We start from the raw sequence: 15,752 nt of genomic DNA, 5'->3' as shown, positions 1-15,752 counted from the left end.
ACGGGAGGGGCGGCGACGGGTGTCGGGCGAGATCCAGCCGGGAGAGATGGGTGACCGGGTGAGGGGAGGCAGGCGGATGGGAGTGGAGGCGGCGGAGAGCAGGGGAGGCGAACGGGAGGGGCCGGCGAAGGGCGTCAGGCGAGGTCCAGCCGGGAAAGATGGATGAATGTGAGGGGAGGTGGCGGATGGCAGTGGAGGCGACGGAGAGTAGGGGAGGCGACGGGAGGGCCGGCAACCGGCGTCGGGCGAGATCCAGCTGGGAGAGATGGGTGACCGGGTGAGGGGAGGCGGCGGACGGTAGGGGAGGCGACGGATGGCAGGGGAGGCGGCGGCGGATGCGCCTGGCGGCGGGGGTGGAGTGACGGGGGTGAGAGGGGTGACGATAGGGTTCGAGCGGAGATAGCTAGGAGCATGCGCGATTCGCGTGACGCGCGGAATCTACTGTGTCGGCGTGGTCCGTTGGTTTCGGAGAAACACAAGCGAACCCGCACCTCGTCCGAATATTCGCTCGTAGGTCCGAATATTTTTTATAATCTATATACCTTATCTATATATATCTTTACCTATTATTAAAGCAAGTAACGTCTCTGCCTAGCTTTTCGTACGTCGTGGTCATTTTGCAAAAAAAACCCTGACGTTTTGTGAAATCAACCCGCAGTCCAATTATTATGAAGAGACTGGGGGTCGGATGGAAAAAAGAGGAAAGGGAGGGGTTAAAGGGGAGATTTCTTCTCTTTCTTCGAAACGTAGAGCCAAAGGAGCGGATTGCGCGTGGGCGGCGGTCGGAGTGTCGCGTCGCGACCTCCGCTCCCGTCTCCGCCTCCCCCCTCCATCCCCTTCCGCCGCCCAGCTTGTGGGAGCTCCCAATTCGTGGGAGGAGGTTCCGCACGCCGCCCCCCCCCCCCCACCCACCCCGCCTGCGCCACCCACGGATCAGCGCCGTCGCCGATCAGAGGGCCCCATCGCTCCCCCCCCCGGTGAGCGGCGTGCGTGGTGGGAGATGGACCGCGGTGGTGCGTCACGACCTCCGCTCCCGTCTTACAAGTGAATGCTCTTCGATCAACATTTTTTTTCTTTTGTAATAAAGGTTTGTTATTTGAATCTTTGTAGGTTATCAGTGCGTATATATGTTGCATAAAGGATCAAGCCCATTTAGAAAGTACAAATGATGTTAAATTTTACTTTGAGAATCCCTTTATTTCCGTAATGCTAAAAAGGGATGGCAAGCTTGGAGTAGGTGAAGATGGTAACCATATCACAAATTTTGTGAGAAACTATCTATAGCATGAAATGGTAATTTCTATCTCTATAATTGGCATGTTCTAAGCTTGATAGATTTTAATTTCTAACTGTTCATGTCTGGTACTAATTCAATTCTTCATTTTAGGTTCTAATTTCAATAAATATCAAAGAAATACATTGGTATTTGGCTATTATTAACACACAGAAGTATGAAATACAAGTACTTGACTCGTTGTGTTGGCAACCGAGGTGACCTCGCTGATACGGTCAGTTTCTACAGCATTCATACTTCTTTTGATATTATAAATTGATTCTACACTTAAATGCATTTTTACTGATATTAATTATTTAACAGCTGCAAGGACTACAATATCATTTGAACATAATTGGAAGGCAACAAAACATGATTAGCCATAACTGGAAAGACCTTCAGGTAATTTCATGGATAATCTTCATGGATAATCACAGAACAACTATAAGAGCCAATGCAGAAAGATGGGTATGTTGCAAAAAAATATGCTAACATATATAAGATTATTTATTTTCTTGTTTGGAGTACTCAGTGTTTTATAACCATGCAGCTCATCTTGTGGACTGTTCATGCTTAAGTTTATGGAATACTGGACTGGAGATTCACTCTCTCATCCTATTACACAGGTTTTTGTTTCGTATCTTATGGAATAATATAAAGTTAATGCCATGCTAATTTTTTACAAGGTCTAATAATTATTGCTACCATGCAGGAAGATATTAATCATTTTAGGTACAAGGTAGCAGGCATACTATTATGTTGGAAGTCACAAGTCACGCGATTTTTCACGCGAAATATGCGCGTGCGCGCTGCTGGGATTCGAACCCACAACCTCTAGCCTTGCGCATAGCTTCCTTTTGTATTAACTCGTGGGGGATCCTTTCATCCCGGTTGGAAACACCAACCGGGATAAAAGACCCTCTTTTATCCCGGTTGGTATTACAAACCGGGATAAAAGGGTTCGAGAGATTTAGTCCTATTCCAGTGCCCTCGTTGGGGACCCTGTTATCCCGGTTGGTAACACCAACTGGGATAAATAACCCCCTTTTATCCCGGTTGGTATTACCAACTGGGATAAATGACCCCCTTTTATCCCGGTTGGTATTACCAACAGGGATAAAAGATCCTTTTATCCCGGTTGGTGTTTCAAACCGGGATAAAATGCCTCTCAGGATCTTTTTTTCACACTAGTCTTTGCAACCGGGATAGAAGGTCCCGGTTGGTAAGCCCCCCACCAGTAACCGAGCTTTAGTCCCGGTTGGTGAACCTTTTGTCCCGGGCCAACTTTAAACCGGGACAAAAGGGGGCGCATCGAAAGTCAATTCTCTACTAGTAAACCACTCACCAGAAAGTTCATATAGTCATACAAAGAAATTTGGTGGTTTCTTCTTCATGTCCAATATAGCCATACGAAGGAATTTGGTGGTTTCTTCTTCATGTCCAAATCGGCAGGTTACATTCGGGACAGAATAATGAAATCCATGTGTGCTATGCTACCTCCACGAACAACGGGTACTGTGTCTTGATGCTTGTGTGGACGAGCCCTGTGCGGCCATTTGCGTCACCGGCGAAGCCGAAGCTGCAACGCTGCCGGGGGTCGATGCAAAAGCATGCTCTGCCTCGGCGGTCGTGAAACATGGTGCATGAGCGATTGGTTGATGCGCCGGCCGCGTCATCCCCGTGGAACATAGCTACACGAGATGACGCTCGGGATTGCTGAGCGACCCAACTGGTTTTCCTCCTTATCTGTCTCCTGTGGCTGAGATGCGTTTCTAAGGTCCTATTTGGCATGACTCCAACTCTAGGTGGAGCTGCTCCACTCCAGAACTCCAGGTGGAGCCAGCTCTGGGTGGAGTTGGAGCTGTCTGGTGAGGGTGTTTGGCTGGGAGGGTGTCCCTAGCTCCAGAAAAGAGGAGTTTGAGGGTAGATTGCCTTTCTTGCCCCTGGTTCGACTTGAACTACTTATCACAAATATAAAATGAAACTACATGCATTGAAGTCCAAAATAATAATAAATTACATGTTCCAAAAATTTAAAATTTCGAAATAAATTCATAGTTCCAAAATAAGGTCGTTACAATAATCGTTGCACTAGTTCCATGTTAGGGCAATTGATGTAACCATACTATCACGAAAGGTGTCCATAGTCACAAAGCTTGATTCCGAAGTTGATCCATCGGAGGCATGTTGAGACACGGCATACTTGTTGTATCTTTCTGGAATAGTAGGCATGTAGGTAGGATCTCTATCAAAATTAGCAAAGTCCACATCAACGCTAGCATGTTCACGTATGAAATTGTGTAGAACCATAGTAGCAGCAACAATATTCTTTTGTCTGACCACTGAATAACCGGGCATCTTGTAAAGGATTTGCCATTTCATTTTTAATACTCCAAATGACCGCTCAATAACATTACGAACAGATAAGTGTATACGGTTGAACTTCTCTTTTGGAGTATTTGGTTCCATACCTCGATGCCACTCGGGTAAGTGGTACCTTTCACCCTTGTATGGAGTCAGATACCCCGGACGATTAGGATAGCCCGCATCTACAACATAGTACTTGCCTACACATATGTAAAATAAAATAAGTTTGTGCATACAAATATGAAAAGGAACATAAGGAAAAATATTTACCTTGAGGAGGATGTGGGAAGACATTTACATCTGCTTCCAATGCATGATACAATACACTAGTGTCATGCAAAGAACCCGGTTGAGCCGCAGCCACATAGGTGAAGCGCATATCAAAATCACAAACGGCAAGCACATTTTGAGTTGCAATTCCAGTCTTACCAATATATCTCACTTGTTCTTCAGGTGATAAATACACACGAATATGGGTTCCATCAAGTGCACCAATGCAATCCTTAAAGTGTGGGTATGCTCTCTTATCATTCCTAATCCTCTTGTGCACATTGCGAAAATTAGGATCTGTTGGTCTCAAGAAATCTTGTGCCATGGCAACCACACAATTTAGAACTTCATGAAACTTTCTACTAATTATTTCACCTGAGTGTTTGAACTTATTCTGTCCTCTTCTATTTGACTCACACCCACCACATGTGAATAGGAAAATGGCCAACATTTCAAGAGTATTCACGTGCTTCGATGGTTTTAATCCGTACCTCTCAACCAACACATCATGAAGATCCTGAAAAATAACCTCATTCATCCGAAGCATTCGATGGCACTCCCCTGGAGTGTTTATCGTCTCCATCAGCCATCCCATTCCACTCTGTTGTGAAAACATAAATCTCGGCGGTGCCTTATCCATATATGAGTCATGATAACTTTGTGCTAGCTTACCACAGCTCTCAACCATTTTAAAAAAATATTCACCATCAGAATCACTAGATTCATCAGACTCACTTGAAGACATCTGTGAACATTGACATAAATAAAATGTAAGATACAACTGTCATACATAAATAAAATGCAATAAAATAAAATGTACCACACATGCGACAAAAATAAAATAGTAGCATACACAAATAACATCACTCTCACTAAGCCAATTTCTACTTTTCATATTTATCATTGTACTTCCTCCTAAGCCAATTGAACCTAATCTCATTAGTAGGCAAGGTCATGAACATCTCCCTTTGCTCCTTCTTCACAAACAGTTCAGACGCTATGTAATGTTCATTGCTATCATAGCCGGCCCCACAAGCAATCACAACCTCCATCACTTCCTCAATAGAATATTTTTCATGTCTCTTCGAAACATATTCATTGGCTGAACTTGCCATACTTGTTACTGCTTCTTGAATTAGGAGTGCATTTCCAGACTTCGCTTTTTTACCACTCATGTCAACAGGCCTTGCCAGTCTCTTGCCACTCGCAGGTGAAGGAGAAATACCAATATCCTCCTCTTGTGTTTCAAGAATGAAATCATCACCTTCTGGCTCAAAATTGGTTGCCTCATCTTGTGTCAAATTAACATTTTCGGTTGCTTCAACATTCACAACATGAGGAGACCAATGATCAATACCAATAGTAGTAATGTCAGCAAAACACTTGGCTAATTCATCTTCATTCTCAAGGCCCTTCTTTTTGAACTTGCCACAACCCAGAATGTCCTGAAATAAGCACATAATATTATTATAAGTATTACCAACAGGTTTGACATATGGAAAAAAAATATAGGAAAATTTTTTAACCAACTTACAGCTCTAGCTTTTTTCCACCATTCATCATCCATAGCAATAGTCTTCTTTATAGGATCCCAACCAGTCCCTGTTTGCCTTAGCATTAGTTTCTTCTATGCCTTGAAATCTTCCTTCAACTTGTCCCATTTGTTCTTGATCTGACCCTTGGTAGCCACAATTCCAGTCCTTTCCTTGAACCCTTTCTCAACCTCAGCATAACCAAGTGCATTCAACTGTGTGTTTGGCCGATTTCCTTTTTCAACTTGTTCGGCAAACAACACACACAGCACTCGAGTGTTCTCCGAATTCCAATCAATTTTAGGCATCTATCGAACTCACAAATTTCATATTAGAAGGCCTCGAGTATATCAATTTCATACACACACAGCAATAGAGTATATCAATTTCATATACACACAGCACTCGAGATTGCGCATATCAAACATTAGGAAGCCTATCAGTCAATGCACCCAGAACATTACAAGTGCACACAAATATATTAAGATGAGACTATACCTCACCAAAGGGGAAGTGATAACGAGCTCGGTTTTTTTGCAAGTCCACTTTTCTTCACGTGCTCCCGCAGACCATCAACCTACAGAAAAGTGTAACAGTCAGGAATGCATTTTTCTGTAAAGCTGTCATCCAAATTCATAATACATCAGAGGTATAACAAATGTGAATGGCCATATGTAACTTCACAAATATACATATATGTATTTTTTACATCTATAAACACTACACATTTACAATATAGTTGTTGACCCTGTCAGAAAAGGCTCTGACTTGGTGGTAGCTTGGTGAAATATTTGACACTGAGCTGACGAACCTGGTGTACATATTCATAATGAAGAAACCACTTTCTGGAATGTTCTTTTGTGGGATTTGAATTTGGGTTAATGGACTGTTAGTACATATCATTATGTTCACCATTTTTCTGGAATGGAGACAGTGGTTTATGGTCACTCTTGCGCGAGATACAGCAAATAAAGAGAATGGAATGGGTAGCACATCCCAGAGGGTTTTTCACAACAAGAAATATATGGCTCACATAAATAGAACACCTTTTTGCGTACAAATATCATGGATTGCCTAACTTGAAAGCAATGAGTAATAAATCGTGAAAGCAACACTGCATTTGGCCAACTCCAACTCCAAATCAGGGCAATACAGCTCACAAGCCACGATGAAGTTGGCCAGATTCCAACTTCCATGGCTGCCGACGTGCCGTGCCAAGAACTATCATCTGGAGCATGAGCCTCTTGTACCAATTCCTTGACAAGGTCTAACTAAAATCCAGACACAGTGAAAAAAGGATACAGCAGCGTAATCAGATTAATCATGTTTGTATGTTTAAGAATGCATAGTTGCACGTTGTTGTACTAGTAGGTTTGCTAAGAAACAAAAATAAGGGAAATGAAGAGAACAAGACACAAACAAAGAACAGCGAATTTCGTCCTAGCGTGGCAACATGGTTGCTTGGCAAATAGAGTATCAGATATGATGATGCTCACATGATGGGTGACACCATCATCAGTCTCTTTCGGCTGCTATCCAATTCGCCAATTTGGATTGGACTATCAGATGAACTTCAGAGAGAAACAAAACCAAAAAACACAGCAGAATCTATTCTCTCGTGAGAGGCAGCAGGAAAGTGAAGCTCTCACGAGAGTAGAATCTGGGAAGGAGAAGCAATAACCCGTACTCCTCCACTTGTGTTGTATGCCGGCACAGCTTGGGACCAATACCAAGTGCATCGTTACATTACGCCCTCGTCAGAGTTTGCAAACAGAGACAGTCATGTGGCGATAAATTACGACAGGGACATGGACATCGCTATATAGCTGTTGAAATTACAAGGACCAGAGAGCAGCAATTATCGACTTAGGCAGGGCGAAAGACAAATGCGATGATACGATAGGCTGCAAAACATGTGGTTGATCGCAGGAATCAGTACTTGAGAACCAAATTGGAGCACAAGTGTGTCATAAAGAATGGTTGTGCGTTATATTAGATGGCAATGTGCAATAATCTATGAAGATATCCATGCAGTGCGTGGTATAGGCACCACAGTGCCGCTGTACCACTCTGAAATTGTGCCAGAATCATTTCATTTGTAGCACCGTATTGCTGCATTGCATCAGAACAGACCAGAAGCAATGGAGGTAAACATTGATGGAAAGCGTACAGCAAGCAGAAATTTGCAAGCTTTTGTACACCACCTGATCTTTTGCACACAGCAGAAATGCAGAATCAAACAAACTCTATGTATAATCCTCACGAGCAGAATTGACCTCACGAGTACAATCACACCATGGCCTCTGATTTTACTTCAAAAAAATACCATTAGGAAGCATACCTTGTGAACGGGTGGCGGGGGACCTCCTTCGGTGGTGGGGCGCTGTGGCCGGCGGCAGCCTTCAGCGGCGGGGCGAGACGGCCGGCCACGAGACACAGCAGCCGGCGGCGTCCTTCGGCGGCGGGGCCTTCGGCCGGCGGCGGGCCTTCGGCGGAGGGGCGCGAAGGCCCGCGGCGGGCTTCGGCGCCGGGACGCGACGGCCGACGGCGGGGAGCTGCAGCCGGCGGCGGGGCGCTGCGGCCGGCGACGAGCCTAGGGGCCGGCGGTGGGGCGCTCCGGCGACGGGCCTAGGGGCACAGTGGCCGGCGGGGCTAGGCGGGCGGGCGTATCTCCTCGGGCCAGGGCGCTTGGCGGCGGGGCTCCGCCGGCCTGCAGTGGCGGTGGGGCGCTGCAGCCGGCCGCCGGCAGGGGCTACGGCGGTGCTGAGCCTAGCCGCCGACGCAACCCTAGCCGCCGGCAGGGGCTACGGCGGGCGGGTGAAGGCCATGTATGGAAAGAACAGAGGCGCACGGGAGAACGGAAGAGAGGCATGAGGCAAACAGATGAAACGTTATTTTTGTGTAATCAGTAGCAGTGGTGGGTAATTACCCACCAACTCCACGAGGAGATTCAAAAGAGGACATTTTGGAGCAGCAAAAGGGGTGCTTCAAAACTCCAGCCCCATTTGCACTACAGCTCCATGGAGTTGGCAGCTCCATGGAGTTTTGGAGTTGACGTGTTTGGCTGGTTTTTTTGCTGGGGTCGCTGGAGTTATGGAGTGGAGCTGTGCCAAACAGGGCCATAGCCGCCGGGTCCTCCTAAGCACAATCCCCCACCGCCGTCCTCAAGCGTCAAGCCCGGTTGAACACCGCCGCCCGCCGCCGGCGACCTCCACCTATTTGCTTCCAACTGATAGAGGACAACAATCCCCCAACCTTGCAGGCAGGCTCTCCGTTCACCTTCCTCCGTGCCGGCCGTCGGTTCAGATGAACACGGATCCATGTATCCTTGGGCCTGCGAGTATTGGTTTAGGGTTTTTGCAGAAAATTTTTGGGGGCATGTCTGCGGCTGGCATTGGCTTCTTTTGGGTGATCGCGTCCCACTTGGTTTCTTATTTCTACTTGCTTGTTGTGGCTGCTGTTTTCCTCTCTGCAGGTGAGAAGACGCCATTTGGCGATCTGGACGACGATGACGTCTTTGCTTCCAAGAAGGTTAGGTGATTGGTATTGCTATTGTTTCGGTAAATTTACTCTCATTTGGCCGCTGGAAGAATTTGTAGTGAAATTTATCAGACGGAGTATCTGCTATATTATAGGATTTGGAATGTGAGTGTGGAGGTGGCAGTTTGTGGATGGATTGTGTGTGGAAAATTGCTTCTTGTACCCTGGGAGGAGGGGCGGGGGAGAGTGGGTTGTGGGGGTGGATTATTTGGGATTTGTTTGTATAAGCCATGATTAACATTCTCTTCTCTTCTCTTCTACGTGTCAGACCCATCCCACCCAACTTAACCCATTAGCCCACATCAACTGACCTGATAATAGACTTCAGATCTATCCCAAATAGTATCTCCTGCCAAATAGGCTTGTGCTTTGCAACATTATAAGTGAAAAATGGTTACCTATTCAGGGCATGCTAGGATTGTTAACCTTGACTTGCCAAGCTAGGGATAAGGAAGTGAATTATTATGGAAGCCAATCTGACTCGCCCTCAAAAGTAGTTAAACCAGAAAAGACCAGGTAAGAAAACCATGCATCCTGGCGTTGTAACCACAATTCCAGGCACCGAAAATTAGGTGTACTTTATCATATGGCTGTTTTCTTAATAGATATGCAGTTGGAAGCCAAATAGTTTGTGGTATAATGGAAAGATGATATATCCTTCCTAGGATTGGGTATAGTTGATTATATACACTGGTAAGTGATGCAGTAAGCAATAAAATAGCACTTCTCAGCCCTTAAGATTTGTTACATTACTACTGCGGGCGACTTGAAATTCTGCTGTTTTGACTGATAACTGGGGCTGGAAAGAAACACATTTCGTATGCTGGAAAGCTCACTTTAAGTAGTGCTCTGATTGTGCTTGTTTTCCCAATACTAAAATTAGTCAATATAGAACATATGTGAACCACACTTTGGTTATCATCAGCTTGGAAATAAAGTGGCTTCTAAACTACAGTTAGATGATACTTGATCAAAATATTTTAATTTTGAACATATCTTGCTAGCTCGATACTAGGCATGCATTAAACCTGTATTTTGTGGTGCAGGCAAAGACAAAGGTTGAGGAAAGTGCTCCAGGAGCTGCGACGGGAATGATTCTGTCTCTTCGTGAAAGGTATATCACATTTCATGTTTGACCTTTTGAACCAATGTTTTTCTGTTAGCATATAAAAGCATTTATATTGTAGATGAGACTAACACTCGTTCCCTTTGAAGTTTGCAGGACTGTAAACATAGCCTTGCATCCTGCCAGGTTTGTTGTCATCCCTCCACCTTTTATTCTACTCTCATTTACTAGTGCATTAAGAAACTGTTATCTAGTTGTACAATATGTTATATGTTCTACTATTTCATTATTCTATACTTTTGTACAAGTTTGGTCAGTGAAAAAGCAGCTTCAGTTAGTAATCAGTTTTCCTGCGAGTTGAAAGAAAATACATGTCACTAACGATAAGGAGAATATGCAAAAATTGTTACTGCTAGTTTCTTGCTTAATATGGTGTAGAACTCATGTTTTTACATCTACCAAGAAATACAACTTATCGACACGGCTTATTGTAGCACATATCTAATGTTGCGTATAGCATCGGCCAATAAGTTGGCTACTTGGCTAGTCTATCCTTAATTTGTTGGTTTGAAGCTGAGTTGAATTATTCACTGGTAAGATCTACTAATTGAGTCTTAATGATAATATTTGCATTGCACGGCATCTATTTCAGTTAAGAAAGATAGGTATCAGCTTTTCCTAAAAATTGACCATGATCAGAATTCAGAAACCCCTGCCAACAGGGAAAAGCCTGGTTTGGTGATGAGGGCAATCTATGCTGTTATACTGGCATCGCTGGCAATAACTGGATCTGCATTGCTGCTGATATGTTAGCATTATAAAATATCTCAACTAAAAGCCCAGCGAAGTCAAACTTGACTGTAGAAAGCCAACAGCCTATAAGTATTATTGCACTAGCGCTACTGAAATGATGAACCCTTTTTTGAAGGTTAAGGCAGAACAAAATTAAAGATTTGGTGGATCAAGTAATATAGACTTGTGCAGTTAGTCACTTGACTGTTGCTTCCACTTTATTACAGTGACACTTTGATTGCTCTACCCAGTTAAAAATTCATGACCCTTTTGTTGCTGGAAATGATTGAACTATATTATATCACAGGTGGAACTGGAAGCTGCTAAATCAGAAATCGAGAAGTGGCATTCAGCATTTCAGAAAATTCCAGCTGTACCTTCTGGAGCTAATCCAGGTTCATGAATTAAATACAAATCCATCCAAATATTTTGTATGGTCAACCAAATCACCAAGTATAATAGTTATTTTAAATATAGATCCTGTTTCAGTGGTTTCATACCTCAGTAACCTGAAGTCATCGGAGGAGTCATTGAGGGAGCAGGTTTGTCTTTTTGCCATTTTTTTTAGTATAAGGGACTGGCAAAATGACTCTTCTTTGGTTCAATTTTATTTTGTTGTTACATACTCAGCTGGAGAAAGCAAAGAAAAGGGAGGCAGCTTTTATCGTAACATTTGCTAAACGAGAGCAGGAGATTGCAGAACTGAAGGTACCCTCTCGAAGCTTCATTTTGCTATGAGGCTTATCCCTTTGATCTTTTGAACATTTTTTAATTTATTTATGTTTTTAATCTATACTACACAGTTCACAATGGCAACCAGTTGGAAACTTATTATCAAGATTTAGCTTATTTTGATGGGATTATTGGCAATTCCTGCTGTTGTTTTGTTCACCTTGTGGTTTCTCATTCTCGTGCTGATTGTTGGTGTTTTGTGTATGAATTCACAGTCCGCGGTTAGAGATTTAAAAACTCAATTAAGGCCACCATCAATGCAGGTAAACATATTGCTCCTTATGTTATTATTTATGTCAAATTTTCATGCATTTAAATGTATTTTGTTTTTACATGCTGGGGTTAATGACCAATTCAGCACCGCACACCCAAATAAAAGTTTTACCAGAAGTCCCGCATAAGCATCCAAATGCAGCTGCTCTGTTATGCTTACTCATCTTGGGAGAAAAAACCTTATCATAGAAAGGGCTCGGTTGGTGGCTGACAATCTCCCTCCCTCCCTCCCTCCCTCTCATCAAACTTTTGCATGGAAACTGTGCCTTAGTGAGCCCCTCATTCATTGTTGCCTACTCCACAACTTTGGTTGAAGTAAAACTAGGTTTATTTTTGTCTTAATAATTCTATTATTTTCATCAACACATCACCTTTTAGAGATCTAGAGTGTTTTTCCCTTCTATATTGAGTTTGGTATAATATAAAAATGGAAGAGCAATGAACACCAATACCAATGCAGTAGGGTTGCTGTTTCCTCCGCCCTGGGGAGGGTGAAACCGCTGTAACCAATGAAACCGTTGAGATACTCTGCTTTGAGTTTAAGGCAAAATCAGAGGGACGTGGTGTGCTCACCTTTTTACTACTAAGGGAATTGTATTGAATTTTGTATAGTATTTTATTTCTTATTTAATGCAATGACATGCAATGCTCCTGCATGTTTGGGAAAAAAGACGTATGTTGATAAACTAATGCGTGGCACACTCTTTGTACAATCCTTAGTTCAATATGGCATTAGCATATGAAAGTACAGTGGCAGGGATAGAATGCCACAGCTTGAAAAGATGAGATACTAGAATAGGGAGAAATAAACCGTAAGTTTCGTGTAAGGCATTTGACAGTGAAGGCAAATTATATTATTATTTTTTAATTTCTCAATGCATTACCTTTTATATGGTTGCCTTGACTTGCATAGTAAGATTGATACAGTTTCTCACAGTCGAATCTTAAAAACTACTTGAGTTCTACTATAGACAATGTCCTCAATAGTTGTCTTAATTTTTCTTTTGTTTTAACCAATGTTGATTAATTTTAGTTCATTCTTTTGTATGACTAAAAGACAAGGAGATTATTGCTTGATCCAGCAATTCATGAAGAATTTACACGCTTAAAGGTCAGTCACATTCCCTGAATCAGATAGTTCTTATATTATATCATCTTGTACCTGTATGTTTAGAACACGCAACACACTTTGATGTGTTTGATGCTTAGAAAACACTTTGCTGTGTGTTTCCTAAAAGAAACACAACAGGATATTGATGATTTCCTTGTGCACTACCATTTATACTCTTGTGAAATGTTGGTATCATAATATGCAAGTGCATAATCTCGTTGATTACATGTATACAATATCACAAGAAATTTCTGTATAGGTTTCCTTGTAAAAAGATACATTAAGGAATGAATGGTCAAAAGCAACGAATATGTTATTTTGGGAAAAGGAAAACAATAATTTCGTCATATAATCTTATTTGTTTTTGTAGGCCATCGAAGTAATGTATTACACCTTAGGTTGAGGACCATGAATTATGATGATGCATCAGAATTTGAAACTTATGTAAATTTAGTGGCCTAGGAAAGCTAAAACTGCCATATCTTGAGACTCACTGGTTATTTCTAAAGTCTAAACAATTGTCCATGCATACCAAATCTTATAGGCTACTTTTCTGCAGAATCTTGTGGAGGAGAAAGAGAAAAAAATCAAGGAGCTTCAGGACAATGTTGCTGCTGTCAATTTTACTCCATCAAGCAAACTTGGAAAAATGCTAATGGCTAAATGTAGAACTTTGCAAGAAGAAAATGAAGAGATTGGGGCCATGGCATCAGAAGGAAAAGTAAGCCCTTCTACACAAACTCCTGGTTACCTTGTTACCATATAAAATTCTGAAATGCTTTTTTATTGTTTTTAAGATCATTGTAAGAGGATAAAGAGTCTGGTCACTTTGATTGAACAACCAGAAATTTATCATAATAAAAAAATTCTGCTCAGGTTATGCAAATAATGCATCTGATGCGAATGCCTATAATAGCTTCTTACCCAACTACTCCCTTCAGTTCTTTTTGTAGGGTGTATTAGGGTTTGGAGAAGTCTTTAGGCCAGTCTCGGTGCACATTGTCACAGTTACCTGCGAGGTGTCATGGAGATGAAACTCCTCTCTCATCTCTTGAACCTCCCCCTTCTCTCTCATCTCTTGAACCTCCCCCTTCTCTCCTCATAATGACCATGCCAAGTGAGCAAAATTGCTGATGTGGCATATATTTTAATGCTCATGAAACTCCTATGAAACCTTCCATTGAGACTGGACTTAGAAGCATACGTTGACCACCAGTTTGTTTTGACAGTATACTCCCTCTGATTTATAACACATGTTTTAGCCTTTGGCACAAGGATTAAGGAAGTAAATAAAATGGCCATCCTATACCTAGTTTATATTCTCAACAGTGTGCATTTATGATGCCAAAACTACTTACTATTTAATGGAATTAATGAGAGGTAAGATTGAAAAAGAGAGTCAAAATCACCTCGAAGTTGTAGAACAAGTATTTTGAAGATAGTGAAGAGGCTAAATAACAAGTATTGTGGATTGGAGTGGGTTTTAAATTGCTACAAATTAATATTGTATTAAAAGATCTGAGAAATACAAATCTATTGCTTACAATGTTCCTACACTAAGCAAGCATATAGCTGAACTAAGTGTTAAAAATCTGTGAAATTTTGTCTTTCTCAAATCCTAATATGCCCTGTGAAAATAAACAGACTTGTAACAATGCTTTTTAATGATGTATCTTTGGTGCAGATCCATGAGCTTGGAATGAAAATTGCGGTTCTGAAGTCTCAGAACAATGAGCTCAGGAATCAATTTGATGGTTAGTCATTTTATCTCTCATCTGTATGAACTGCATTCTTTATAATTATTCTTTTTTTGCTTCTCAGTGATTGGTGTTGGAGTATTAGTGCACTACCAAGAGTATCCTTCGCAACACTTCCCATCTAGATTTTTTTGGTTATTTGACATTTATTGAACTATGCTACCACGATTAGATTTCAGCGCTAGTTTGCATGTTTCTTTTAGTGAGTTACAACAGAATCTCACAAGTTTCTATTAAGTAAATTGCTTATTCTGTTATGAAACTATAGCTATTTTGACCTTTTTCTTTTGTTGTGTTGTCAGTTTTGTATAAACACATGGATGGTGTAACAAATGACGTAGAGAGATCAAATGAAATGGTAAGCTTCATCATTGTTACTACAGGGTACTATTGGTTAGTTGCCTTTTTAGGCCACTAAAGATCTTTGGCTCGCACCTTTTACAGGTGTCCATTCTGCAAGAGGAGTTGGAAGCCAAGGATCTAGAGCTTGCAAGATTGAAGGAGATGCTTTCCCAGAAAGAAGCTAGTCACGATGAAGCGGTTGAGGAGAGAGACGAAGCTGCAAATGATATGAATACAGCTTCAGATCCAATGCATGTGAAAGTGGAAAGTTGAGGCAGTTTCCGGTTGGGCTGGCAACTAGGTGCAGTGGGTTGTCCTGAGAAATCTATATGTATACTATGCAGACTTCAAGTGACTGTATTTCCTGGGATGCTGATGTACCAAAAGTACTGGTATATCACGCTGTGTATGCAACAGACCCTGCTTATTTCTGAGCCTTGGTGGCTAGTGCTTGTTTAATTTTGATGGGCACTGTTGCTGAAGCTTAACTAGAACTGTTGCATAACTTGTGATTCTTGTGGTCCTGCAAAATGCTGTGCTCTCATGGGTCAGTTGTTGCACCATTTGAGTGTCTCAGTAGCGCCTACTGTTAGGGTTGATGCTCAACAATGTGATTGGTTTGTGCCATCTTGATACCTACCAGACCCTCCAAAGATGCAATGCCTCTGCATTGCATAGCGCCTAGACTCCCTTTGGA

The 15,752-nt window shown here is 42.3% G+C and overlaps 2 protein-coding genes across 6 annotated transcripts; one reads left to right on the top strand and one right to left on the bottom strand.

Annotated features, from left to right (window-relative positions):
* Positions 1 to 3,364: 3,364 nt before the first annotated feature.
* Positions 3,365 to 4,655, bottom strand: LOC140221658 (uncharacterized). The gene is made up of 2 exons (XM_072291393.1): positions 3,911 to 4,655; positions 3,365 to 3,840 (listed from the first exon to the last, which is right to left on the bottom strand). Exons 1-2 carry the CDS (start codon positions 4,653 to 4,655, stop codon positions 3,365 to 3,367), a joined length of 1,221 nt encoding a protein of 406 aa, XP_072147494.1.
* Positions 4,656 to 8,520: 3,865 nt separating this feature from the next.
* LOC117858288 (FKBP12-interacting protein of 37 kDa) lies at positions 8,521 to 15,543 on the top strand. Of its 5 annotated transcripts, none has more exons than XM_034741348.2 (13): positions 8,521 to 8,704; positions 8,918 to 8,973; positions 10,029 to 10,096; positions 10,198 to 10,234; positions 11,148 to 11,235; positions 11,318 to 11,382; positions 11,471 to 11,548; positions 11,788 to 11,835; positions 12,903 to 12,956; positions 13,516 to 13,677; positions 14,641 to 14,710; positions 15,016 to 15,071; positions 15,158 to 15,543. In XM_034741348.2, the coding sequence occupies exons 1-13, from the start codon at positions 8,536 to 8,538 to the stop codon at positions 15,326 to 15,328; spliced, it is 1,122 nt and encodes a 373-aa protein (XP_034597239.1). In that variant the 5' UTR covers positions 8,521 to 8,535; the 3' UTR covers positions 15,329 to 15,543. The 5 variants fall into 5 exon arrangements, with proteins under 5 accessions (XP_034597239.1, XP_072149687.1, XP_072149685.1 ...); XM_034741341.2 differs by having other exon boundaries at positions 8,558 to 8,764; XM_034741334.2 differs by having other exon boundaries at positions 8,558 to 8,782.
* The last annotated feature ends 209 nt before the right edge of the window (positions 15,544 to 15,752 follow it).

This window comes from Setaria viridis, chromosome 1, assembly GCF_005286985.2.
Source record: "Setaria viridis chromosome 1, Setaria_viridis_v4.0, whole genome shotgun sequence".
NCBI classification, from domain to species: Eukaryota; Viridiplantae; Streptophyta; class Magnoliopsida; order Poales; family Poaceae; genus Setaria; species Setaria viridis.
This window is presented reverse-complemented; position numbering and strand designations above follow the sequence as displayed.